General features: G+C 35.0%; 2 protein-coding genes across 6 annotated transcripts; one reads left to right on the top strand and one right to left on the bottom strand.

Moving 5' to 3' along the window:
* The first annotated feature begins 1,452 nt into the window (after positions 1–1,452).
* Positions 1,453–18,877, top strand: LOC131015885 (protein transport protein SEC23 C-like). Of its 3 annotated transcripts, none has more exons than XM_057944359.1 (14): positions 1,453–2,190; positions 2,632–2,910; positions 3,212–3,385; positions 3,661–3,822; positions 4,897–5,039; positions 5,361–5,436; positions 5,515–5,690; positions 5,796–5,877; positions 6,520–6,597; positions 7,690–7,851; positions 8,572–8,835; positions 9,415–9,519; positions 10,979–11,147; positions 18,496–18,877. In XM_057944359.1, the coding sequence occupies exons 1-13, from the start codon at positions 1,720–1,722 to the stop codon at positions 11,120–11,122; spliced, it is 2,316 nt and encodes a 771-aa protein (XP_057800342.1). In that variant the 5' UTR covers positions 1,453–1,719; the 3' UTR covers positions 11,123–11,147; positions 18,496–18,877. The 3 variants fall into 3 exon arrangements, with proteins under 3 accessions (XP_057800342.1, XP_057800343.1, XP_057800341.1); XM_057944360.1 differs by lacking the exon at positions 18,496–18,877 and adding an exon at positions 11,857–12,686; XM_057944358.1 differs by lacking the exon at positions 18,496–18,877 and having other exon boundaries at positions 10,979–11,297.
* On the bottom strand, positions 13,691–18,698 carry LOC131015887 (uncharacterized). 3 transcript variants are annotated; one of them, XM_057944364.1, is made up of 10 exons: positions 17,421–18,698; positions 17,112–17,144; positions 16,096–16,267; positions 15,835–16,013; positions 15,592–15,728; positions 15,370–15,474; positions 15,216–15,285; positions 15,061–15,138; positions 14,861–14,969; positions 13,691–13,954 (listed from the first exon to the last, which is right to left on the bottom strand). In XM_057944364.1, exons 1-10 carry the CDS (start codon positions 18,696–18,698, stop codon positions 13,911–13,913), a joined length of 2,205 nt encoding a protein of 734 aa, XP_057800347.1. In that variant the 3' UTR covers positions 13,691–13,910. The 3 variants fall into 3 exon arrangements, with proteins under 3 accessions (XP_057800347.1, XP_057800346.1, XP_057800345.1); XM_057944363.1 differs by having other exon boundaries at positions 14,861–14,966; positions 15,577–15,728; XM_057944362.1 differs by having other exon boundaries at positions 15,577–15,728.
* Positions 18,878–23,515: the final 4,638 nt, after the last annotated feature.

Below are 23,515 nucleotides of genomic sequence, written 5' to 3' on the forward strand. Positions count from 1 at the left end.
AAAATATTTAATATGCACATTAAATTAAATATCACGATAAGAGCTTTAATGTGATATATTTTATGAAAATATTTGATTTAAAATTGTAAAAATTAAATTTGTTTAAATATTAAAATTTTATAAATTTTTCTCTCTCATCTTTTTTGAATAAATATATTTTTAATTAGTATTTATTTTTTAATTTTTCTCTCCTCTCTCAATTTTTATAATTGTGAATTCTTTTTTATTTTTTCAATATTCGATTAAAATTAATTTTTTATTATATTTATAACTTATAAGTATAATAATTGAATTAATATTAATTTTATATAAATATAAAAATAAAAAAATATTTTCCCGTGCATTGCACAGGATGCAAATGCTAGTATAGTTTAAACATAAATCTTCAATTTTGTAATAACTACAAAATTACCACTCAATTTTAAAATTGATTTCAAATTGAAAACTGTCTTTTTAATATAGTATATATATAAATTTGAAATCAAACGTTAAATATGTAGAAAAGTTATCTATTTTCAATTTCATAATTTTTTTTCTTATTATAACATATTTAAATAGAAATATGTAAATGGAATATTAAAAAATTAATTGTAGTTTCTTAAAAAAAAAGTAGTGGCAATTAGTTATTTGCACATAATTAAACGTGCCAGAAAATTTACAAATATATTAATTTGAGTTTGAACTTTTGACTTTAATTTTTCTATTATTCACAAAATTGCCACCTAAATCAATTTGAAATCAACTTCAAATTGGAAGCTCAATTACCACTCAATTTTAAAATTGATTTCAAATTGAAAACTGTCTTTTAATATAGTATATATATAAATTTGAAATCAAACGTTAAATGTGTAGAAAAGTTATCTATTTTCAATTTCATAATTTTTTTTCTTATTATAACATATTTAAATAGAAATATGTAAATGGAATATTAAAAAATTAATGGTAGTTTCTTAAAAAAAAAGTAGTGGCAATTAGTTATTTGCACATAATTAAACGTGCCAGAAAATTTACAAATATATTAATTTGAGTTTGAACTTTTGACTTTAATTTTTCTATTATTCACAAAATTGCCACCTAAATCAATTTGAAATCAACTTCAAATTGGAAGCTCCCTTTTTAATATAGTATAAAATATATGCAAATAGATGTTTTTGTACATCTTAAAATAATCTATTTAATAATAACTAATACTCATTTTCATTTAAAATTTCTTTTGATTTTTTATAAAAAAAATTATTCATACTCACTATATCAATTAAAAACAATTAATTGGTATTTCAGTTATTGAAAAGATACAAAGTTGAAACTTTATATATTTTTAAATTCAAGTTTTTTATTGAGTAATGGTTTGAATTATTTTATTTATAAAAAAAACATTCATATTGACTTATATTTAATATTTATATTTTATTTTAGTAAAATATTGTTTAATTTTGAAGCTGATTGTTGGACTAGTAGTTTCGTAATATTCGGATCATAAAAGCAATACGTTTGGGCCTACATATATCCAATCAGCCCAAATTTCAGGCCCAGATTCATTATATCATTATACCTGGGCCATACATATGCATACAAACAAAGGAAGTGACCGAAATTATTAAATTATTAAAAAACTTAAATCAGATTAATTTCCATGAAATTCTGAACACCTAAACGCACTGTTACTTGAGTAACGACAACCGCCGGCCACCGCATCACGCCGCCCGCTCCGCCGCTACAATGACGGAATTCCTAGACCTCGAATTACAGGACTCCGTCCGCATGCCCTGGAACGTCCTCCCCGGCACTAAAGCCCACGCTGCGAACTGCGCCATCCCGATCGCCGCCATCTACACGCCGCTAAAGGCGCTCCCCGAGGCCACGCCGCTCCTCCCTTACTCGGCGCTCCGATGCCGCAGCTGCCGATCCGTGATCAATCCGTTCTCGATCGTCGATTTCTCCTCCGTGAACAAGATATGGATCTGCAGCTTCTGCCTCCAGCGCAACCACTTTCCGCCGCATTATCAGTCGATTTCGGAGCAGAATTTCCCGGCTGAGCTATTCCCGCAATATACGACTATTGAGTACGAGCCTCCTGCTTCTCAGCCGCAGGAGAAGGCGCAGCCTGGGAGCAGTAATGTATTTTTGTTTGTGGTGGATACTTGTGTTATCGAGGAGGAGTTGGGGTATTTGAAGTCCGCTTTATTGCAGGTTCGCATGTCTTTTTCATAATAGATTCTTAGCTAAGGCCTCCTGATGCTTATTTCAAACTCATTGTGATTATCTGATTATGTACTCGAATTATTCAAGAATCACTTTTTTTTTTTTAACTACTTGACCCGTCACTGAGTTTTCTGGTGATCAGAGCTGCTAGTGCGCAGGTTCGATATATAGTTTGTTGAAATTGGTGCTCTATTTGGAGCTTGGTTGGGATGTTTCATTGCGTTTGACATTTAAACCCAACTGCCTTAAAAATTCAAACTAATTTTATGATTAACTAGATTCTTGCACCAAGAAAATATATGGAATCCTATAGTCCTAACTTTTTTGCACAGCATACAATGGCTTATTTTAGCATTCTCATCTTTGAATATTATGTTGGAGGTTTTGGACTGGTGTAATTTTACTCATGGATTATTTATCTGGATGCAGGTGTTGGGAATGGTGCCTGAGAATTGTTTGATCGGGTTGATTACATTTGGTACATATGTGCACGTTCATGAGCTCGGCTTTGGGCCGATTCCAAAAGTTCATGTGTTCAAGGGGACAAAGGAGGTGACTAAGGATCAGTTATTGGAGCAGATGGGCTTCTTTACGAAAAGACCAAGGCCGACTTCAGGTGTCATTGCTGGAGTGAGAGATGGGTTGTCACAGGAGAGTGTTGCAAGGTTCTTGAAACCTGCGTCCGATTGTGAGTTCGCTCTTAATTCGGTATGATTCTGAAGTATGGTATTGCTTTACATTTTTATTCTCGTTTGAGAAATCTCAGTAATACTTTTATGCTTGTTTTGATTTTCAACGCGGTATACGAAAGCACTTTATGCCAAAGGCCTTCTTATCTGTTTATTAATGGTCCAAAAAAATGACACCTCCTTAAATGCATATGTAGTTTACTGTCATTTTAGCATGTATGTTCTATCTAAATATCTCTTGAATCATGATGTTTTATCAGTTTGGTTAGTTAATGTATGGCATTAGCAACTTATGACATTTTTTTTGCATTGTGCACAAGATATTAGAGGAGCTTCAGAAAGATCCTTGGCCAGTTCCATCTGATCAACGTGCTGCTAGGTGTACTGGTGCAGCATTGAGTCTGGCTGCTCATTTGCTGGGGGCATGTGTCCCCGGTACTGGCGCTAGAATTATGGCATTTTTGGGTGGACCCTCAACAGAGGGGCCAGGAGCTGTAAGTTCTTTTGTTTATTCTCCATTATAGCTGTTACATCTTTAAGTTAAGTCTTTTTAAAAGGATCAATTATCATCCCTTTTGTAAGAACTTAATCACCTAAATCGTTCTGAAGTATGACTTTTTGGGACAAACAAAGTAGCACATACTTATTGTTTGGGTGCCAATTTAAAAAATCCATTTTGATCTTTTACTGGGAAGCAGACACTGTTTTATCATGCTTTATATGTGGAATAGATAAGATTTTGCTGAAGTTTCTCCATTCGAATTTGCAGATAGTGTCCAAAAGTCTATCTGAACCTATACGTTCTCACAAGGACCTGGACAAAGATTCAGCTCCTCACTACCACAAAGCTGTGAAGTTTTATGAAGCACTTTCAAAACAACTTGTTCATCAGGGACATGTGCTAGATATTTTTGCTTGTGCACTTGATCAGGTACTCATTAATTGTTGATTGCATGTGAGGAAAGAGAAACTATCGCCTTTATGTTCTGCAAATTTTTGAACAACTATGACTTCCTATATTGTTAAAAAGGTTGTTTTATTCCTGAAAACATTTTCCTCTGGTAAAGGCTTTTGTATTTGAAGGTGGAGAGAACTTAAAAACCAAATGAGGTAGAGTATTAAAAGCATGTCCAAAACCGTGCACCACCAGATGTACTATCTATGAGATGAAGTGGTTGACGCATTTATGTTCATGTGACATGACCTCAATAGAGATAGAGCTAGGTTGATGAACTATTCAATAATTAACTTCACTTATCAATATGCGAGGCAGTAAATATTGGCACATTTTTACTGGAGAGCATCAAAGTTTCATAATTCTCAAGATTATGGGCTCCTTAAACTACTAGTAGCTTTCTTGAAAAAATATTGTGGTATACCTAATTATGTCACACGCTAATGGTTCATACTTAGTTTCTAACATTAAATGCTGCACTTTTAACCCTTTTGTTCATAGGCCTAGAGCCTTTTTTTATATAGATGTAGTAACACGTATTCTTTTGGAGTTGTATTATTAGTTAGGATTTTATCACTTTTCTGGGTATTACTTCCATACTAGTCTCTAACAAATATTTCATAAAGTGGAGAAAAGAAAAATGGGCTACACATGTTTAATTCTTTTGGTGAAAGGACTTGGGGCTCCTTTTTTAGATGTAGGAAGTCATACTCATCTGGAGTTGTACTTTTAGCTAGGATGTCATCACTTTTTGGGGTCACTTTGTAAATTGTAACTACTCATACTTTTTTAATATAATTTTCTTGTTTCTATAATAATAAAGTTGTAGAAAAATTGGTAACATGTGGATTAGTGTCTTGGAAATTTCTAACAGCCAATTAAGTTGTAATGTATAACTTTGACGGCAATGATGCCTAACAATCCCAATTATTGACTGCCGTTTCTGAAAGTCTCTCAATAAGTTCCAGTGGATTTTTTTAGTAATATCTCAAATCTTTGTTAATGAGGAAACCGGTACTCATAAGTCTTTTTTTCTTATGTATTTAATAGGTTGGAGTTGCTGAGCTTAAAGTAGCAGTTGAAAAGACTGGAGGGCTTGTTGTTCTTGCTGAAAGTTTTGGCCATTCAGTTTTCAAGGATTCCCTACGATGTATTTTCCAAGCTGGCGATCATGATCTGGGACTGGCATCAAAGTAAGGTTTGGACGGGCTTTTGTTTTACTCTGTCCATAACACTGGCTAATATTCTTTGCACTAAATCAAGAGATTGGCGTTCTATATGTAGTTAGGTTGACTTCACCTTTGGGAATCTTTCATACCTTTAATTTTCCTATCCAAAAAAGTTTCTATTTACTTATATGTAATGCTCTGACTGCGCATGCCAATAAAGATACTCTTGATTTGAAAGTTTCAACTGTTAAGATTCTTTTGTTTTTAGTGTACATATTGTGCTTAGTATTAGTAAGCGAGATGATTTTGGATAGGAGGACCAACTAAGTTTTTAAATTTGTGCAGTGGTATATTTGAGATCAACTGCTCAAAAGATATCAAAATTCAGGGAATAATTGGGCCTTGTGCATCACTTGATAAGGTATGACCCCCTTACCTTCTGAAGGACTCTATCCAATGTGCATCTAGCTAAATTTCTAACAGTTTCTGGTTTCTGCAGAAAGGTCCTTTGTGCTCTGAAACTGTTATTGGCCAAGGGAATACCACTGCATGGAAGTTATGTGGCCTTGACAAAAATACTTCATTGTGTATAATATTTGATGTTGCCAAGAAAGAGAGCCCAGACATTATTGCTCAATCAGCAAACAACCAGTTTTATTTCCAGTTTCTGACCTAGTAGGCTTCTGGACTGATTTTACTTTGAATTAATTTGATCATGCAGCAGCTAGTTTATTGTTTCAGTAAGGGCTTTTCTAACTTCGAAAGAATATTCTTTTCCAGTTATCAACACAGCAATGGGCAAATGAGACTCCGTGCCACCACTCTATCCAGAAGATGGGTTGCTGGACCTGGGATCAAAGATGTAAGCATCTTTATCTTTTCTTTTTCTACTCTTTTCTTGTATTCTCAATGAAGTCTCATGGTACAACCTTAATAGTTCCATAGTTCCACTCTCAGAATTTTTTGTATGTGGTGGAGAACTCAGCACTGTTCAATGTAAGAGGTAGATCTATAGCAACAAACTTGGAAGAGCCAAAACCTTTAGGATAATAGGTTATGTAGACTTTGGAAGAGGTTTATGCTGATATGAAAAAAAGTTATTGTATTGATTATACTTAAGTGGGGTTAACAGTTTGTCATGGTTGAATTGGGAAGCTGTTTTCCCACTTTGAGTGGGGAATAATCAACTTAAGACTCTTGGATCTGCATGCCATTAAACGTGTCATAAGTCTCACTATTATTTTCTTCTCTTGCTCATTTATGTTATCACTAGCTAAAAGTATGTACAAGATTCCCTTAGATTCAATTTTCTGTTAATGGGCATGATTAGAATATAAAGAAGAAAAAAAGATGGTTGCATATGTTATAGGGATGAAAAAAGTAGTTTTGAAACTATATCCAGAGACTATTTATTTATTTTTATTTTTTTTATTTTGTGAGGGGATGTATCCCAGGACTCTAATAAAAGCATTTAAGATTTGTTTCCTTATTCTATATTCTGCAGGAACTAATATCTGGATTTGACCAAGAAGCAGCTGCTGTAGTAATGGCACGCCAAGTTTCTTTCAAAATGGAAACTGAGGTGATATACTATGCCTTTTCTGTCTGATATATTGTGAAGAAGAATATACAACTTCTCTTGTTTTAGATTCCATATGCTGTAGGATAAAGACGACCTGTGATATAGCTGCGGTTCAGTTTGTTTATTAAGCCTGACAACATCAAGAGGTCACATACCTTGTGTTGACCCTGATGGGGCCGCTAATATCTTCAAAGTTCATAACACTTTGACCTATAAGTAACTATATCAAGCTTCCGAACCTACAAAGAGGCCTTATTCTGATTAAACAAGTCTGCAGTATTTTCTAATTAAATAACTTGAGCATGGTTCTTGACTCTCTCTTGCTCTCTGATTCTTTTTGGTGGATAGGAAACAAGGAAAATTTATTTTATAAGGATAATACTAGAATAAAGGAATCCCAACTAATTGGTGCCACGCCAATTTGCTATAGTATCAAATACAAGGAAGGCATGAATTCTCTGTAGCAAACTTAAATTCAATCCTCTTCTGAACCTTATCAAGGGACTTATCCAAGTTTTTCGAAACTCTCCGGGAGCATGGTTCTTAACTTCACTTGCTTGCACTTTCTTTGAAGCTTGTTGATTTTCGATGTACCTGATGTTACATTATAGAGCATAAAGTCGTTTCGTTGCTTTGAAATGACCATTCTGGTGGATATATCCTTATTGTCTGCGTATGACAAGGTCATGGAATTTTTTATTTGCTATTTAAATGTATGAGATATTAGCAGTTGTTTAAATTTGTTTATTTTGAGGCTATTTCTTTTAGCGTCATCGTTGAAAGTGCCTTGTAATATCTTAGTCTTAAGGAATGTACTACTTACTGTTACATCTCTTAGTAACTAGCTTCCGGAAGGCATTAATTCTTACTCAGAGAGGAATATGCTTCCTATGAGATAACAATTGAGGGTTGCAGTTGATAGCTGTATTTTTGGTTCTTAGCAATTCGGGTAAGGTACAAGAACAGAAAGTTTTTCTGTTTCCATTTACATGGTGAGGGATGGGTGCTATGCCTGTTGTTTTCTGATTGCTTTTTAGTATTACTTGCTTTACCTTTTTGTCCTCAAGTTATAAATTTTAATCTTCTCTGCAGGCTGAATTTGACCCTATAAGGTGGCTTGATAAATCATTGATACATGTATGTACACAATTCGGAGAGTACCAGAAGGATAACCCATCTTCTTTTGGTTTATCCCCTAGATTATCAATATTTCCTCAGTTCATGTTCCACCTGCGGCGTTCACAATTTGTCCAGGTACATGACTATCACCCTTGAAGATGTAGTGAAAGATTACAATTTGAATTAAATCACAACTACAATGACTCAATAGGAATCTAATGAAGTTAAATGGGCAATTAAGCCAGAAAAGCAACTGGTATAATGGGACAGGGACACCTATCCAGATCGCTTGATGAGAAAACTAATCACATGCTCTGTTGTTGATGTTATTTTTCCTTTTTGATTTCACATTTGGGTAGAGGCAACGTTAATTGGCAAAAAGGAGATGATGTAGCTCTCTTTTTTTTAAATGGGAAAGCAACAAATGTCTCTAATACTAATTAGGTAAAGCAACAACTGCCATCTGTTTGGGTATGAATTATGCCTTTATAATCCTCAAATTCATCTTATATCAAAATATATCTGTGATGTCCAGTAAATCACGCAGAGTTGGTGCATTAGTATTTTTCTGTTTTTCACTCTGAAAGTAATGTTAAATACTTCCCCTGAATACAAAGTAAAATAAAATAAAAAAATGATAGGTTAAACGTGCTATTTTCTTACCTTTTAAGTGGAAACTCCAAGGGAATGAGATCAAAACTTAAAATATATACTATATACTATGTTTGAAAGACAAGTTGTAGAATAGATATAGGCAATATGAGATTGTTTTTCTTTATGACTCCACCTCTAAAACTTTGTAGACTATTGTTTCATAGAGCTGAGATCTGAATTTGTTTTATCCTCTCTATCCAGGTCTTCAACAATAGCCCAGATGAGACAGCATACTTTAGGATGATTCTGAATAGAGAAAATGTATCTAATTCAGTTGTCATGATTCAACCTTCCTTGATCTCTTACTCTTTCAACTCAGGGCCAGAAGCTGCACTTCTCGATGTGGTTTCTATTGCTGCTGATAAAATCCTTCTTCTTGATTCGTATTTCACTATTGTTGTATTTCATGGATCAACTATTGCTCAATGGCGAAAAGCTGGATATCATGAATTGCCTGAACATCAGGTAAGTCTGTTGCTCTATAAATTTTGCTCTTCATACATGTACTGCAATATGTGGGGAACTCCTGAAGTGGCGGCACAAGCTGATTTCAGTTGACACGTAATATGTTATATCAAATTCAGGGTTGCTTGGTGGTTCTTAATATATAACGATATATAATTGTCTCCCTATCTTTTGGCTAGAGCACTAGACATTGGTCTATTGTATTATAGATAACCAAGTAATCTGCATGAGATTCCTGTCCCCTTGTTCTCATTTTATCATAATTAATGAGATATCCTGTTTCAAATCCACCAGACAAAATATAATACGATGTTTGTATTATAAATATGTTTAATGTGATGGAAAGTGATTATTAACTTAGACAAGAATGTTTTAAAACAAGCTGCAAAGAAGACCACATGAATCACATTAAGATCACATCCTTTATTATACTTCACCACTTCAGTCTTTATATGTTTGGAGTTGCTCATTATTGAACCTGGTTAAGTTGTTGGGTGACTGGATCGAAGACTCTAAAGTCTAGGCAGTAGTTCTGTTACTGTTTTGCATGGTTACCTTATTGATCTTGTGCTCTTTTAGGCCTTCGCTCAATTGCTACAAGCTCCCCGGAACGACACAGATGCCATAATAAGAGAAAGATTCCCAGTTCCTCGCCTTGTAATCTGTGATCAACATGGCTCTCAGGTATATAATTCTCTTTCATCAGAACTAATATTCTAATGCATAATTAATAACTGCTTATGGTACTCTTGCCTTGTTTGCATGCATTTGTGTGTTGTTACTCATGGCTCCGTAGTCTATGGCTTTAGTATAGAATCAGTTTTTTTGCTCAGGAATTCACTGAATCATGTTCGTTAGGTTCAGAATATTTCTTAGGCTTTAATACGAGTTATATGGGTTGTTAGATGATTGAATTTTCTGTACGTCTGATTTATTTTATGCTAACATACATTGAATTAGTGTAATCAAACAGTGGACTTACTTCGGAGTTCGGATACCGTTTTAGAGCTATATAATTATTTAATGCTATTGTTATTCCCATATGCTATACTGATATTTATGAAGTGCTTGCATGTGGTTAAATGAAGCTTTTACATTGTTATTCCCATATGCTATACTGGTATTTATGAGTCTCAATCCTCGACATCTCTTTGGTGGTTTTGCTACTATCCTCATTGTCTTTAATGACAGCGCTGCGCGCGATATCTGTACCACACTTATTCAAGAATCACACCTTACTATGATGAAAAGCTTTTTTTCCTTGGGTTAATTCACCACAATTAGGGGCTAGCTTTAATATTTTGATTTGAAATCCTTAACAATTTTATACTGCCTTCTCCTTTTGCTTCCAGTGACTTTGTTCATCTCTCACTGTTACCATGGTGCGTGAAGTGTTAACATCATAAAAAATGAACAACATTTCATTTGGTGTGGCTTTAGTTATGAAGTATTTTCTGGGTACCAGCTAAAGGCATAGGCTTAAATAATAAAACAAAGCGAATTCTTCCCCAATCAATTCCTGTTTCTCCTCAACCCATGTGCACTCGCAATAATAAATTTCAGTAATGTATTATCAATTTTTGCCATCAGGGACAACGATAATTTGATCACTGAGGCAGTGCAGGTCTTGGGCTTTTTCCCCCTCATCACCCAGCAATAATTTCTCTCTTGTTTTCTTAAGAGGATTCAGTTAAGCTTTGCTTTCTCTCAGACAAATCTGCGAATTAGAAGGAAATAGTATGATCGCTCATATAAGTGGTAAAATAAGAATAAAAATGGATTACTAAACTGTGTAAGCACTATGGCGAATAGCTAATCAATCTACAAATTAATATGCTGAAGAGAATATGTTACAAAATCTCTCTATTGGAGTTGAATTTCCACACATGGTACTTGAGTTTGGAGAAGATATAAGATATAGTGATCCTAATGGATGGAATTGAAGCAGCATTTATAGTGCTATGAGGCCGCGTTGTTCTGTTGCATGAGGACAGGTTAAATGATGAAGATGTTGGTTTAGCACTATAATGTCAGACATTTGAGTGTTTTTTTTCTTTAATTGCTTTTAGTCTCATGTTGAAATTACTAGGGAGCTTCATCCGCTCATGCCATAATATGACACTTATTGCCATAAAATGTGCAGGCCCGTTTTCTGCTAGCGAAGTTAAATCCTTCAGCTACTTATAATTCAGATGTTCAAGCAGCTCCTGGAGGTGATATCATTTTCACTGATGATGTCAGCTTTGAGGTCTTCTCAGATCACCTTCAGCGCTTGGCAGTTCAATAGAGTGGTACTTACAACATTTTCTGAGGTTAGATAGCACGCAACTGATTTTGTAAACTGTTTTCATTTTTTTCTAGAAAGTAATGGATATGAACAGTCTGTCTTAATTTTATCTGCCCTCATTGAAAAAGGCTTGTAGACTTTCTATGATCCTGTTAATGAAAAAAATTAAGGTTTATTGTTCGAGTTTGCTATTTATTCTATACCTGAATGATCCCTTTGTATCTATTTGCATTTGCACGTGAGAGTGTGCATGTGTGGTTGTGGTTGAAATAGCCTGCATGTATTATTAAGATATTTCTTAAAGCTATATTGCCGGTCATAAACTTAGTTCTTTTTTCTTTATTATTATTTCTACAAATGAACCAGTAAGCTCTACTTTTATCTGCATAACTTCATTTCCTTTCCTCCCATTTAACCATGATCTATCCACTGCTCATTGTAATGTTGAGCTGTTATTTTTCTGTCATTTTGAATCTGGTTAATTATCAGGTGAACCTTGATAAATTAAACTAAGTATAGTTTGTGACTGTGAAAACCTGATTTACCTAACAACTACGTTTAAGTTATTGACATTCTTAATAATTTCAACAAAGAGCGAGGGAGCAAGCTACATCATCTAGTTGATTCTTTTATATTATCACATCATGCCTTTAAGACTTGAAGAGAAAAGAGCCCTTCTCTTTCTAGCCATTCCCTTATGTGCATCTTTCCAAATCTTATACTCCATTTACTAGGGACCCCTGCAGAAATGAACATCTTCTTGTACACATCTATGGGTAGACAATAGATACTCCTTCAGATGGAAAACTTCTTCATACCTGTCCGCACCTTTGGGATTTCAATAACATCCCCTTCTTCAGAGAGTCTTCCATACCCTTACTGATCATAGACGGAACTTGTAACTCCACTACATGCTAACTAATCAGCTTAAGGCTTGGGTGATCCTCATAACTACCATGACAAGAACGTCCAGCTACCTTCGCCCACCGATAAGATGCATTTGGATAGGAAGGAAGCCGCTGCCAAACTCTAGTTGAGCATCCGAATCTGGGTCAATGTCGGCAAAATCAAAGAAGAAATGCAAAGCAAACAAAGCATGCTTGAAAGTAACATACCAAGTTAGAACTTAGGCACACATCCAACTGTGTATGAACTGTTCCTATAGTCAATAATTTCATTGCAAAGCAAGAGGCAGGCTACAATTATTCAGTTGATTCGTTTTAATTATCACTTAGTGGTTCAGGCATCTCTTTGCTTAACACACCGAGTTCGAACTTAGTTTCTAAATAAATGTATCGACAAGATCCACTTTTTACCTATATTGATGATCCAAATGGTAGACTTTGGCAATGTTAATAGCGGCACCATATATCACATATTACTGAAAGGACTGAACAAGAGTCTCTCTCTTTCCCAATCTCCTGGAGATAACATGACAAGATACACATTTTGTCATGAAGGTTTTTATTGTGTTTATTTCCTGGGATGGTACCTAGAATATACTCTTAAATAGTGATTGATGAAAGTGGTCCAGGGACCAATTTGTATACAATGTATGCAGCTAATGTTCACTGTTTTGTACTTACATATGTACTTACATATGCTGAGACATAATGTACTGCAGTACTTTTGGCTTGTAGACAGACCAGTCCTCAGATGGTTCCGACGACCATAGAGGTCCACTACACTATGCTTATCAAAATTACTATTTGCTTGTGACACTTTTATCTGATATTTTTAAAATCTCAATTGTTTCATTGATAATATCGTGGGCTGAGTGAATGAACATCAGTTACTTTTCCCTTATGTTTTCTTTGTTTATGTTTTTCAGCTCATTCTTAGCAGTAACTAACACTTGAAGTAATGTATTTTTCCTTATTTTGGTGTTTGGATCTGTTGAATGCATTTTCTTCCTTCTATTTACCAATTGAGGGAGTAAGGAATAAGGATAATTATTGAAAGTTACATGAACAGTCACTTTTAATCATATTTTTATGTAATAGTGATCCAAGGTTATCTAGGCAATGGATGTAGGTTTCTTCCTTTTCTTTTTCCTTGACTTTTTTGTTGTCTTTGTTTTTCTGTTGGTGAGTTGGAGAAAATCTGCAATAACACCGTGTGAGGTCTGGAAACAGCGAGAATTTGGATTTGTATATGGAGCATTGCAAGGGGAGTCTTCCTCTTGAGATGTACTTGCCATAAAGTTGACGCAAGTGGGGTGGTGCCTGATTAGGTGGTGCTGGGTTTGTCTTTTATAACAGTTTTTCCCTGTGCTATTTTCCTTGTGTAACAGCATTAGTTTGAGCTCTTGAACTTGAAGAAAGTGATGTGGTTACTTCTAATGTGCTATGAGAGATGATTTTCCTTACCTTTGCTAATAACCTGAGCAATTTTTGTAATTTATAGAACACCAAAAACATATATGTACAGTGTTAAGAATTTGAAATCCAGTCTCATCCATGCATACGTGGGCTTCAGGGTGGACTACTTGGCTGAAGAGAATTATTGTTCAGAATAGTTTGAACTAATTATATATTACGAATACCAAAGGAAAAATATCCAGCATAAGTTTGCAAGCAGCAATGGTTTCTTATTTAATGCTTTACATGACACAGAAAGCTAATTTGTTTGTTAATATTATTATTTCATTTATTTTTTTGTTTTACTGTCTTATTTTTATGCTGCAATCATGTATGACAAGACATTGCTGGAATCAATACTAAATAAAATACGGAATGACAGATAAGATCTCAGGTGTCTCCTGGTTTCTTTCTGGCTAGAACTCTTTCTAAACCCAAGCTTTATACCAACTCATGAATCTCGCCATGAACTCTAAAAGGAAAAAGAAACAGAAGAAGTGTTAAGACACAAAAGATATATATAGGGATTGAACAGTCAATAAAACTGTAGTAAATATGAACTATAAAATTCTGCTCTTGTGAAAAAAAAAATGAAAAGATTTTCCTCTACTACGAGAGAAATGTGTGCAAGCTCAAACATGTTGGAAGAACGAAGTATGATCCCATTGCCTTAAGCATTCCAACTCTAGTGTTTGCAAAAAGTACTTTGCTGAATAATCAATGTGTTTCTATAAACTGCCCTCGTCCCATGTTGGTGTAAGAAAGCTGATGACATATGTTCACACTGGACATGCTAGCAAGACTCACCATTGACTCTGGTTAATTGAAAAATGAACGCCTTGCTATGCAAACTCCTAGCAAGAAACATGTAGTCTCTTAGGTTAATTGTAATTTTCTTTTTACTGTTTATTGTTAACTTGTCCTCCCTTCATAGAGAAACAGCCGTTATTCTGGCCATTCTACACAAGATCATTTCTTTTCATTCCTTGTGTATTACCAGTTTCACTATTTAAAACTACACTCAGAAATCAACAAACTCAAAAGTAGTTTATCAAGTTTGTGTAAATTTTCTCCATAAAGGTTCCCCTAGTCCAATTTGGGTTTAGGATACTGCACAGAAGTTTTTCTGAATATTTCATTGTATTTTGGTGCTGGTTACTAAAGCAAAAGGTAAGCTGCTAGGCTAGTTTTGGTTTATGTTTCACAAATATCTAAATAACATACAAACAGATCTCTTTTAAGCTGGAAAAGCTCAGTAGGACTTTTTCGTGGCATTCATCAGTCAATGCTCTTATTCATTATCATTTCATATCAAGTGAAGGATCTATAATTTGTTACTCTAACCATCTCATTCATGTAATTGATGCTTATTGCTTACCTTCAATGCTCATGAACTCGTGTACATTCTTTCTTGGATCACTTAGTCGTTTTCCAGATTCCTCTAGTTGATGTGTGGAGGCCAAGTACTTTCTAGTGACATGATTCTTCTGAGAAAGAAAGGGATTGGTTAGTTGTCCGAGCTGTGTAACTTCTATCAATGACAAGCGAGTCTATCAGAGCGAAAGATACTATACTTACTTTACAATCGTTGTATAACTTATCAAACTGAAGCAGTAAGTGTTGTGGAAGAATTATTTTTAGTTCGTCTTTCAGAGCCTGCAGAAGACATAATTTGTTAACATGATTGAAATTACTGATGTCTGATGGTATGCATAAAATTGGATTATTCTTACTTGCAATATGAAGCCTGGAGCCACATTGTGCTCTATAAGAATTTTAAGTTCTTGACGAATATTGTAAAGCCTGTGGTATATGAATTTGCACTGTTAACTTGAATAATGGTCAATGACTACATCTCGAAGCTAATCTATGTTAGATGGAACTTACTGTTTTGGGCTCTGTTCTTTTACAGCATTTCTTGCAATTTTGGCTATTGTATCTTCCCACCCAGTTCTGATAAGTTGAGCTCCCTTTAGGGAAGCCTTGCAGTGGCTTTATTGCACAAGGTATGAGAAATGGAGAATATTAGCCAAAAACTAGACTCTTAGGAACCAGACACATATATAACTTACAACATGAACTAAATATGTGCACTTTTCTCTACTGTACTTGAAGTTCCAGATGGCTTCAAATGAGCGTATAGCTTGTCTTAGGTTATTCCTGGAATTCTCAGTAATTTTATTGGCCAATTGTTGAGGTAGCTCTATCCCTTCTTGGTGTGCTATGGAGGCCAGTACTTTGAGAATCTGTAAAAAAGAGGGAACTGCTCAGATGGAAGATATATCTTGAAGTCGGTCAGATTTGAGGGAAAATGTATTGACAGTTTGAAAGTAGGAGACATTGAGACTGCACCTCTTCATTTGTAGGTTCGAGGAGTTGAATAAACCTGCAAAGTGGCTTTATGGACTCAAGTTTTGAGGCATCACTACAGCAAAACAATACCTTGTTACATCCTTTGAACTTCTCTAGCATCCACTTGACATACGACAGGGCATCGGTTGATAGCTTGTCTGCTTCGTATAGGATAATAGCTGTTATATTCATTAGATAGTCTGTTATTGATCTGCAAGTTTGAAGCCAAATAATTTCTTGTGAAAGCTTTAATATATGTACCTCGACAGTTCTCGGGGTTGCTGTGCAATACTTTGTCAGATAACTTCTGATTTTTCTCATTGATAAGTTCAAGTATCACATGCTTCGCATAACCTTTAAGTTCAGAAAGGTTGACTTCAGTATGTTGAGGTGATACCATTAAGTTTACGTGGATGCTCTCCACTGCTTCTCCCTGTGAGTCAGATATATGAGATCTACTGTGAAACATACTAATTTCATAAGCTCCTTGACTCGGTCTTATTTCCCTCTCATGTGTAAAATCTGGTTAGGTAATGAGGAGTGATTTGCTAGCACTAAGAAGTGTATGCAGTGAAGAAGCATCACTGAGCAGCATGCTTCTTTCTTTTTGTGAGTTAAATCAGTATTTGGATTGACTGCTGTTTATAGATGGTTGCTATGCTAAAAATTAAATTCTACTCTACTATTTTGCTTGCAAAGCTTATCAATGCAATCTTTGTGCTGTGAATGTTCCATAAGTAGAAGTATTCTTGAAATTTTATCAAGTTAACCTCCTTTAGGTTTTCATGACTACGTTGATTTATCTCTTCTATATGATATATGTGACTTAATCATGAAGAGATCTTAAAGGAGTAGTACTTGAGTTTAATACTGTCCAGGCATCTTCCTTAGCCCCAACACTTTATTGGTTGGTACTCTTGTGAAAAAATAGAGTAAAATAGAAATATTCTTATATTTATAAATAAATTTTTCGCACCTACATTTCTGATCTCTGTGCTTTGTAACAGGAACTAGTATTTCATATGTATGAAACCTAGGTATATTTCTTGTTTGAGCAGTATTTATGTATGACATTCATTGGATAAGATTTACTAGAAATATAATGTATAAAGCTAAATCGTTCATGGCGGAACACTATTCCTTTGTTGCTCCATTACTGTGCTAAAATGCAGTGTAAATTCATTATGGATGTCTAATAATCTGAAAAAGAGAGAAAGAAATCCCAAAATTAAGTGGGAATATTCTATGAGGTGCTAGCATTTACTTATGTAATTTACCTTCAAGCGAAATTCCTTGCGTTCTTGTCTTGCCTGTTGATAATAAAGTCAAATAATCACATAACTGCACGTATGCGCTAAGTATTACTGGGAAAGAGTAGTATCAGCATTTAAATGAGTTTCCATGTGACAATACTATGAGTATAGGTAGTTCTTTAAAATGGTTGTGGTTGGTTTAGTTTCTCTAAGAGTGATATCAAGTTAAATTAAACAAAATGGCATGCATATTACTTCCGGAGAACAGGGTTTCAAGAACTGCATTTTACCGGCCCCTGATATCTGTATTATAGATGAGAATTTAATTGTAACCTGCACTTTGTCTGGTCCAAAAGCTTCTCTAAGCAAAGCCCAAATCATGGTTCTCCTTCCTACCCCTGGGTTGCCTTCAAATATGAAGTGACCACAGTCGTCTCCTTCCTCATGAAAATTTCTTGCTACTGCCTGTAGTTCAAGTGCAGCTTTCCGGTTGCATAGAAAATCCTGCAGGCATAAAGGCCTATATTTCTCTGCCCAGACGAACTCTCTTTCATATCCATTCGTGTTTATTTCCTGGTTCTCATATGTAACTCCTCCAGTGGATGGAGGTTGCTGTGCTGGGCTCTGTAAAACCATTGGTGATGTTGGTGCAGCTTGTGATTCTGAGAGTGGTGTTGGCAGTGGTGATGGAAATGATTGTGCTGTTGGTTGTGTTATATAAGGTAGTGGATATGGTAATGATTCGGGTATAGGTTCGTTTAGCGGTGACAGTGGCCGCATAGGTAGTGGCTCAGAGTCTCTCTCCCTCAAGGGCTTCTGGGAAGCCATAGTAGTATCTTCACTCTTCATTCCTAGAAGAGTAACAATTTCTCTCCCAGACTCAGAGTTCTTTCTTTCTCTCTTGGCTTTGACTTTTGTGGCTGCTGCTGCATTCTCTGTGGTTTTTTCTGCGCAACCATCGTGGGAGCTTTTGTTAGAAGAAAAACTCGATGAGGAATTGCCACGTTTGTGTTTTTTTAGGCTAAACCAAGACGAGCTCCATTCGTGCACCTTGACAGACAAACTGGACTTGGAACCAGAGCTGATGGAACTTGCTGATTGACTCTCTCTTCCAGGGCTAGACTCTGAGAATTTTTCCTTATTGATAACAAGTGAAAAGTCTGTTAATCCTTTATAGTATGGGCTTATGAATTTTACTGCATTTCTGTCTCTTACAGGGTTGAAACCTGAGGGTTTTTCTCTGTTGATATCCAGCGAAAAGTCGGTTAATCCCTTATAATAGGGGCTGCTGCTGTTGTACCTTGCTTCTATCAGTGCATTTCTCTTGTTGAACTCCTGCAGACTTTCTTGTGTTAGGCTTGAATCCCTTTTATCTCCTTTCACATACTCACCGAGTTTCTTGGACCAGGTACCCACCGGCGACACAATCGAGTGAGCGGACCTGACCAGCTGGCTCGACGAAGGTAGCTTCAAGTGGGATGGTGAGCGCGGGCTAGCTTGTTTTGAAATTAGGATCGACATCGAGAAAGTAAGATTTAAGAAAAAAGTTGATCTTGTATTATGGTGTGTGAGGGGAAGTGTTGCTTCTTTTGCTGCTGTAGACACAGACATTCTAGGAGTTAACTCTGAGAAAAAGACAAAAAGAAAAAAATGAAGTTGGTGTGAACTACTATGGGGATCCAAAATGATTGATCAATGCCAATAGCAATATGTTATTTTTGTTATGACAGACTGTATTTAGGAACAATGAGCTGATTTATTAAGAGAAGAAAAGTTGTTTTCTTTTTTTATTTTCGTGGGTTGGAGTTGTGCTGCTTTAGATATTTGTGGTAAAATATTTTTTCTTTTTCTACCATGTCACTAATATAGTTTCAGGTGTTACATTTTCTTGAACATGGTAAAATTTACAGTACCTACATAATTGTAAGTTGATCAATTTGTGTTATTACTTAATGATACATAAAAGGAGGATAATTGAATTTTTTGGGCCTAATTATATAATTGCTGATCTTAGTAAAGAGCTAGGTAATGTTATCATTTCCTTTGTAGTATTAATATTTAATTGGAGCACACTTGCCTCAGACTGAACGGATCTTGATTCGTCCAACAGATCTTTCTGCTTCACTCCAAACAAGCACCGTATTACAGGGAAACGATAACTCTGTAATTATTAGAAAAAACTATTCAATTATATTTTAAATCATGCTCCCTCCTTTATTAAAAATTTGGCCATAATAATTTTCTTTTCAGTCTATTCATAAAAAAATGTCATTTTTATTGTAGTAGTAGTGTCTACACAACTCAACTCACATTTAAAGTGATATCCTTATTGCACTAATAACTTTACTCACATTTTAATAAAATTTGTGGCATCCACAATGTGACAATTTTTTTATAGGCGGAGGAAGGTATATGATAAGGTGTAATATGTTTGACTGAAATATTTTTTTACCATATGTCATATTAATATTATGTTTGATAAAATGAATTAATATATATATATATATATATATATATATATATATATGAGGAATGTTATGCTACATACCTTATGTGAGCACCTTACGTGAGCACCACTCACGTTTAGCCATCGTTAGCATTATCTTTTTTATTTTAGATATTTATTTTTATTCTAATACTTCATAAATCGTTATTAGGATCATTAATGCTAATAAGGGCTAAACGTGAATGATGCTCATGTCCTATCTATCTATATATATATATATATATATATATATATATATATATATATAATATGTTGTTTGGTATGGTGAATTAAGATTATATATAAAATTTTAGTTTCTAAAATGTCCTTGTAATTGAATTATTTAATAATGTCGCTTTAATTGATACAAGGGTAATTTAGTCAATAATAAATTAATAGTATTTATTATAATTAAGATTGATAATATTATGTATACTGCCTCACATGTACGTAGTATGGATAATCACTCAAATCTGAATAATTTCATCTGAATTTTTGATTTATAAAGAGCGAAATTTTTCGTACTACTTCCTACGAAACAAAATAGTAGGGTGTCATAGCTACATTATAAACACTAATCACTCGTACCAAACGAGTCCTTAGTGTTTTCACAAAATATTTGAAATATCGATCATATTAAAGGCACCAACAATTGAAAAAGTAACAAATTTATCATGTGGTTGATATCTGGCACCAAAGAGTTGACACAGATCATTGAACATTTATGTGGAATTTTGACGACTTCTTTTTCTTTAAATGATGGGAATAAAATTACCCTATTTTATCTATGATAAAAGAAAAATTACTTTTCTCAGCCCACCATGTTCCCTCATCAAACTACATCCTCAATCTTTCTCTACTCCATCGCTGCTGTAGTTGTGACTGCATCCACCTCCATACGAGGGTCATTAACAATACACTTACTTTACCATCCTTACATTCGATCACGTTAAAATATTTTCACACAGACGAGGGTCACTATAGCCCGCAACTGCGACACCACATATTAGCATAGAAAACATAGATGAGGTGAAGAAAATAGTCATCCACTAGTGCTACTCTATAGTGGTGTCACATCAGCAACTATCCTTACGTTCAAATATCTCATACTTTTTTTATATTATAGCACTATCTCAGGGCATTCATAATGGTGCTACCTTATAGTAGTGTCACATCAACAACTATCTCTCTTTTTAACTATCTCATAGTTTCTCCATTATGTCACTACCTAGAGTGCCCATGGTTTAGGTTGCGGTTTGAAGTGAAACCGGACCAGTGGTTTCGCAGTTTTAGAAAATGGAATTGGAATTAGAAGGGTTCCACAGTTTCGATTTGTTGGGAAATCAATGAAATATCCTAGCCCTAGTTTTGATGATACTAAAACTCTTAGATTTTCTTTGTAATAGACTAGAACTTTTTGAACTCAAGTGTTGGAGTTCATGTTATCTAGTTTGTTAAAATTTTGCTGACTAAAGACCGGCAGATTGAAGACTAAAAACTGAAGATAACATGTAGAAAGACCAAAGTCAAATACTGATGTATTAAATGGACGAAGATCTCACTGAAGATTCAGTTATGGTTGAATAACTGATGCTGGCCGCGTGGAATTAGCGAACTGATACTTAAGTCAAGTATTAGTTGACATTCTTCCTCAGACTGAAGACTTTAAGTTAAAAGAAAGCCACGTATACTCGAAGGCCGAATTAAATGCAGAGATATTGAAGATCGTCATTTCCTGCAGAGCATTCCTTTTTGGTGATAACTTTTCAGAGACACCATGCTCCTGCACCTACAGACATAGTTCCTCACCAAATTCAGGAACCTCGAAGATTGAAGCCTCAGCCAAATTCAAATCTCTCTCACAACGGTCGGATTATTGAAGACCATATTGCCAACGGATCTATTCAAGACTTTGTCTATAAATAGAGCTCAAGGATCATCTACAATCTTCATCGATTCAAAAACTCAAGTTGAACCTCTGCCAAAATTGCAACTCAGCATTCTTCACTGCCTTCAAAGTTTGAATCGAAGAAGAGAATACTCAGAGCCCAAATCAGTTCACTGATTACATACATTCTCTTATATCCTTAGGCAAATCTATTGTAAAATCCCTAGCCTAAGTCCCCGATTACAGAGAGTCTGTTCTCTGTAATCTAGTTAGTATTTCGAACCTTTTTCAGCTGAGCGAAAAGAGAGTTTGAGAGAGAGAGTTCGAGACAGAGGTCTGAACTCAAGAGTTCTTAGCCCCAGCAAGCAAGACAAATGTAGTCTTTACAACTGTGAGCTGAGAATGAGACGAGAAGTCCAATCCAGAGTATTGGAACTGAAACCTTGTTTCAGTTGAAGGTTTGCTGTGCACCCGTAAGCACAAGCCCAGAGTGATTGTCAGTGTGATCAACTGACCGTGGACGTAGGAACTTGTTCCGAACCACATAAAAAACCTTGTGTTGTTTATCGCTTTCAGTATTTACTTTTCTTGTTTGTGCACAAACTATTTATTTCATTGAAACTGATAAATAGAAAAGAGAAACTAAAATCTGACAAGGTGCTAAACACAAAGGTTATTTCTTAAGTTTATTTTCCGATGCTGGTGTTATTAGTCTAACTGATAAATCATTGGATAATCAGTAAGATTCATAACACTTCTCTGTTTTCAAAATCTAGACTGAAGCCTTGCGTGGATTATCAGTTAAAGCTTTGTGCTTAACTGAAATCAAAATACTGAAGTTATTTCAGTATCAGTCTACAACCGCGTTTCAACTGAAAATATTCAATTGAAAACTTTCCTTAACTGTTGACTTCAGACCACTTATTTCAGTATCAGTCGATACTCTTCCAGTCATATCAAAAGAATTTGAAAAATAGCCTACTAGTGTATCCCCCCTATACACCAGTTCAGTGACCCTCCGGGACCCAACACAGTTTGAACCGTGAATCGGCAATTTTGGTTTTGATTTCAAACCGATAGTTCACTATTTGAACCTTGCGAAACTTTTTTTATTCCTTTTTTTTCTCTCTATATTGTTTGGATTATTTTACGTGTTGTTTATAAAAATGTGATGAAGTAGACATCAAAATAAAAGAAACAAAGTGCTAAGTAAAAGCTTGCAATAACTTTATTAGAATTTGTATCACAATGATTTTATTACAAAATGTACTTACAAGTTACAACTTAAAGATGAAAAGTTACAATTTATAAAGAAAAGGAAAAAAAATTACAACTTATAATTGAAAAAAAAAATAGGACTTGAGCTTAATTATAACATTAAATTTATAATTAATTTGCTTACGTATCACGAAGGAACCAAAGTCCGCGTAGTTCTCTTACCTTCGTCTTACCTTTGGGTTTGGACGGTCGGTCTACATGTCGAAGATGAAATAATCATCAAAATCATGGTGCCAGTATATTGAGATGATTCAGAGCAATCGATGGACTCGGCTTCGATAGTGGTTATAGGGTACTCTTGGAATATGTCATCTCATTTATTCTCTTACTTTGGCTAAAGTATGATTTTTTAGCAAAATTTGGGCTTCAAGATTATACGGCGCTATTACGGATCTTCTTTCATCAAGCATGTATCACCCAACGCTAAATGCTTGTTTGATCGATATCGTTGAAGCAAGAACCGCAAATATCTCTTTGACCATGATTGCAAGAATAAGGTATTGGACTTGCTTTATTGACCACCATTGCAATACGTTGACATCATTTTGATCTGCATTCTTTGGCTCCCTTAAGTATTCGTCTAGTTCGAATGTATGACGTTGCCTACTCGCACTCATTTCTTTATTTGCAAAAAAATTGAAGCATTTTCCCCGGTTGAGTACTTGTGTCTACTCCAAAAGTAAAATTACTACCACTCCTAACAGTACTTTTACGAAAAATATTTGACCATATTTTGAACAATTCTTCAAAAAGATTTTTTAAATGAACAATAAAGAA

This window comes from Salvia miltiorrhiza, chromosome 3 (genome assembly GCF_028751815.1).
Source record: "Salvia miltiorrhiza cultivar Shanhuang (shh) chromosome 3, IMPLAD_Smil_shh, whole genome shotgun sequence".
Classification (NCBI taxonomy): Eukaryota; Viridiplantae; Streptophyta; class Magnoliopsida; order Lamiales; family Lamiaceae; genus Salvia; species Salvia miltiorrhiza.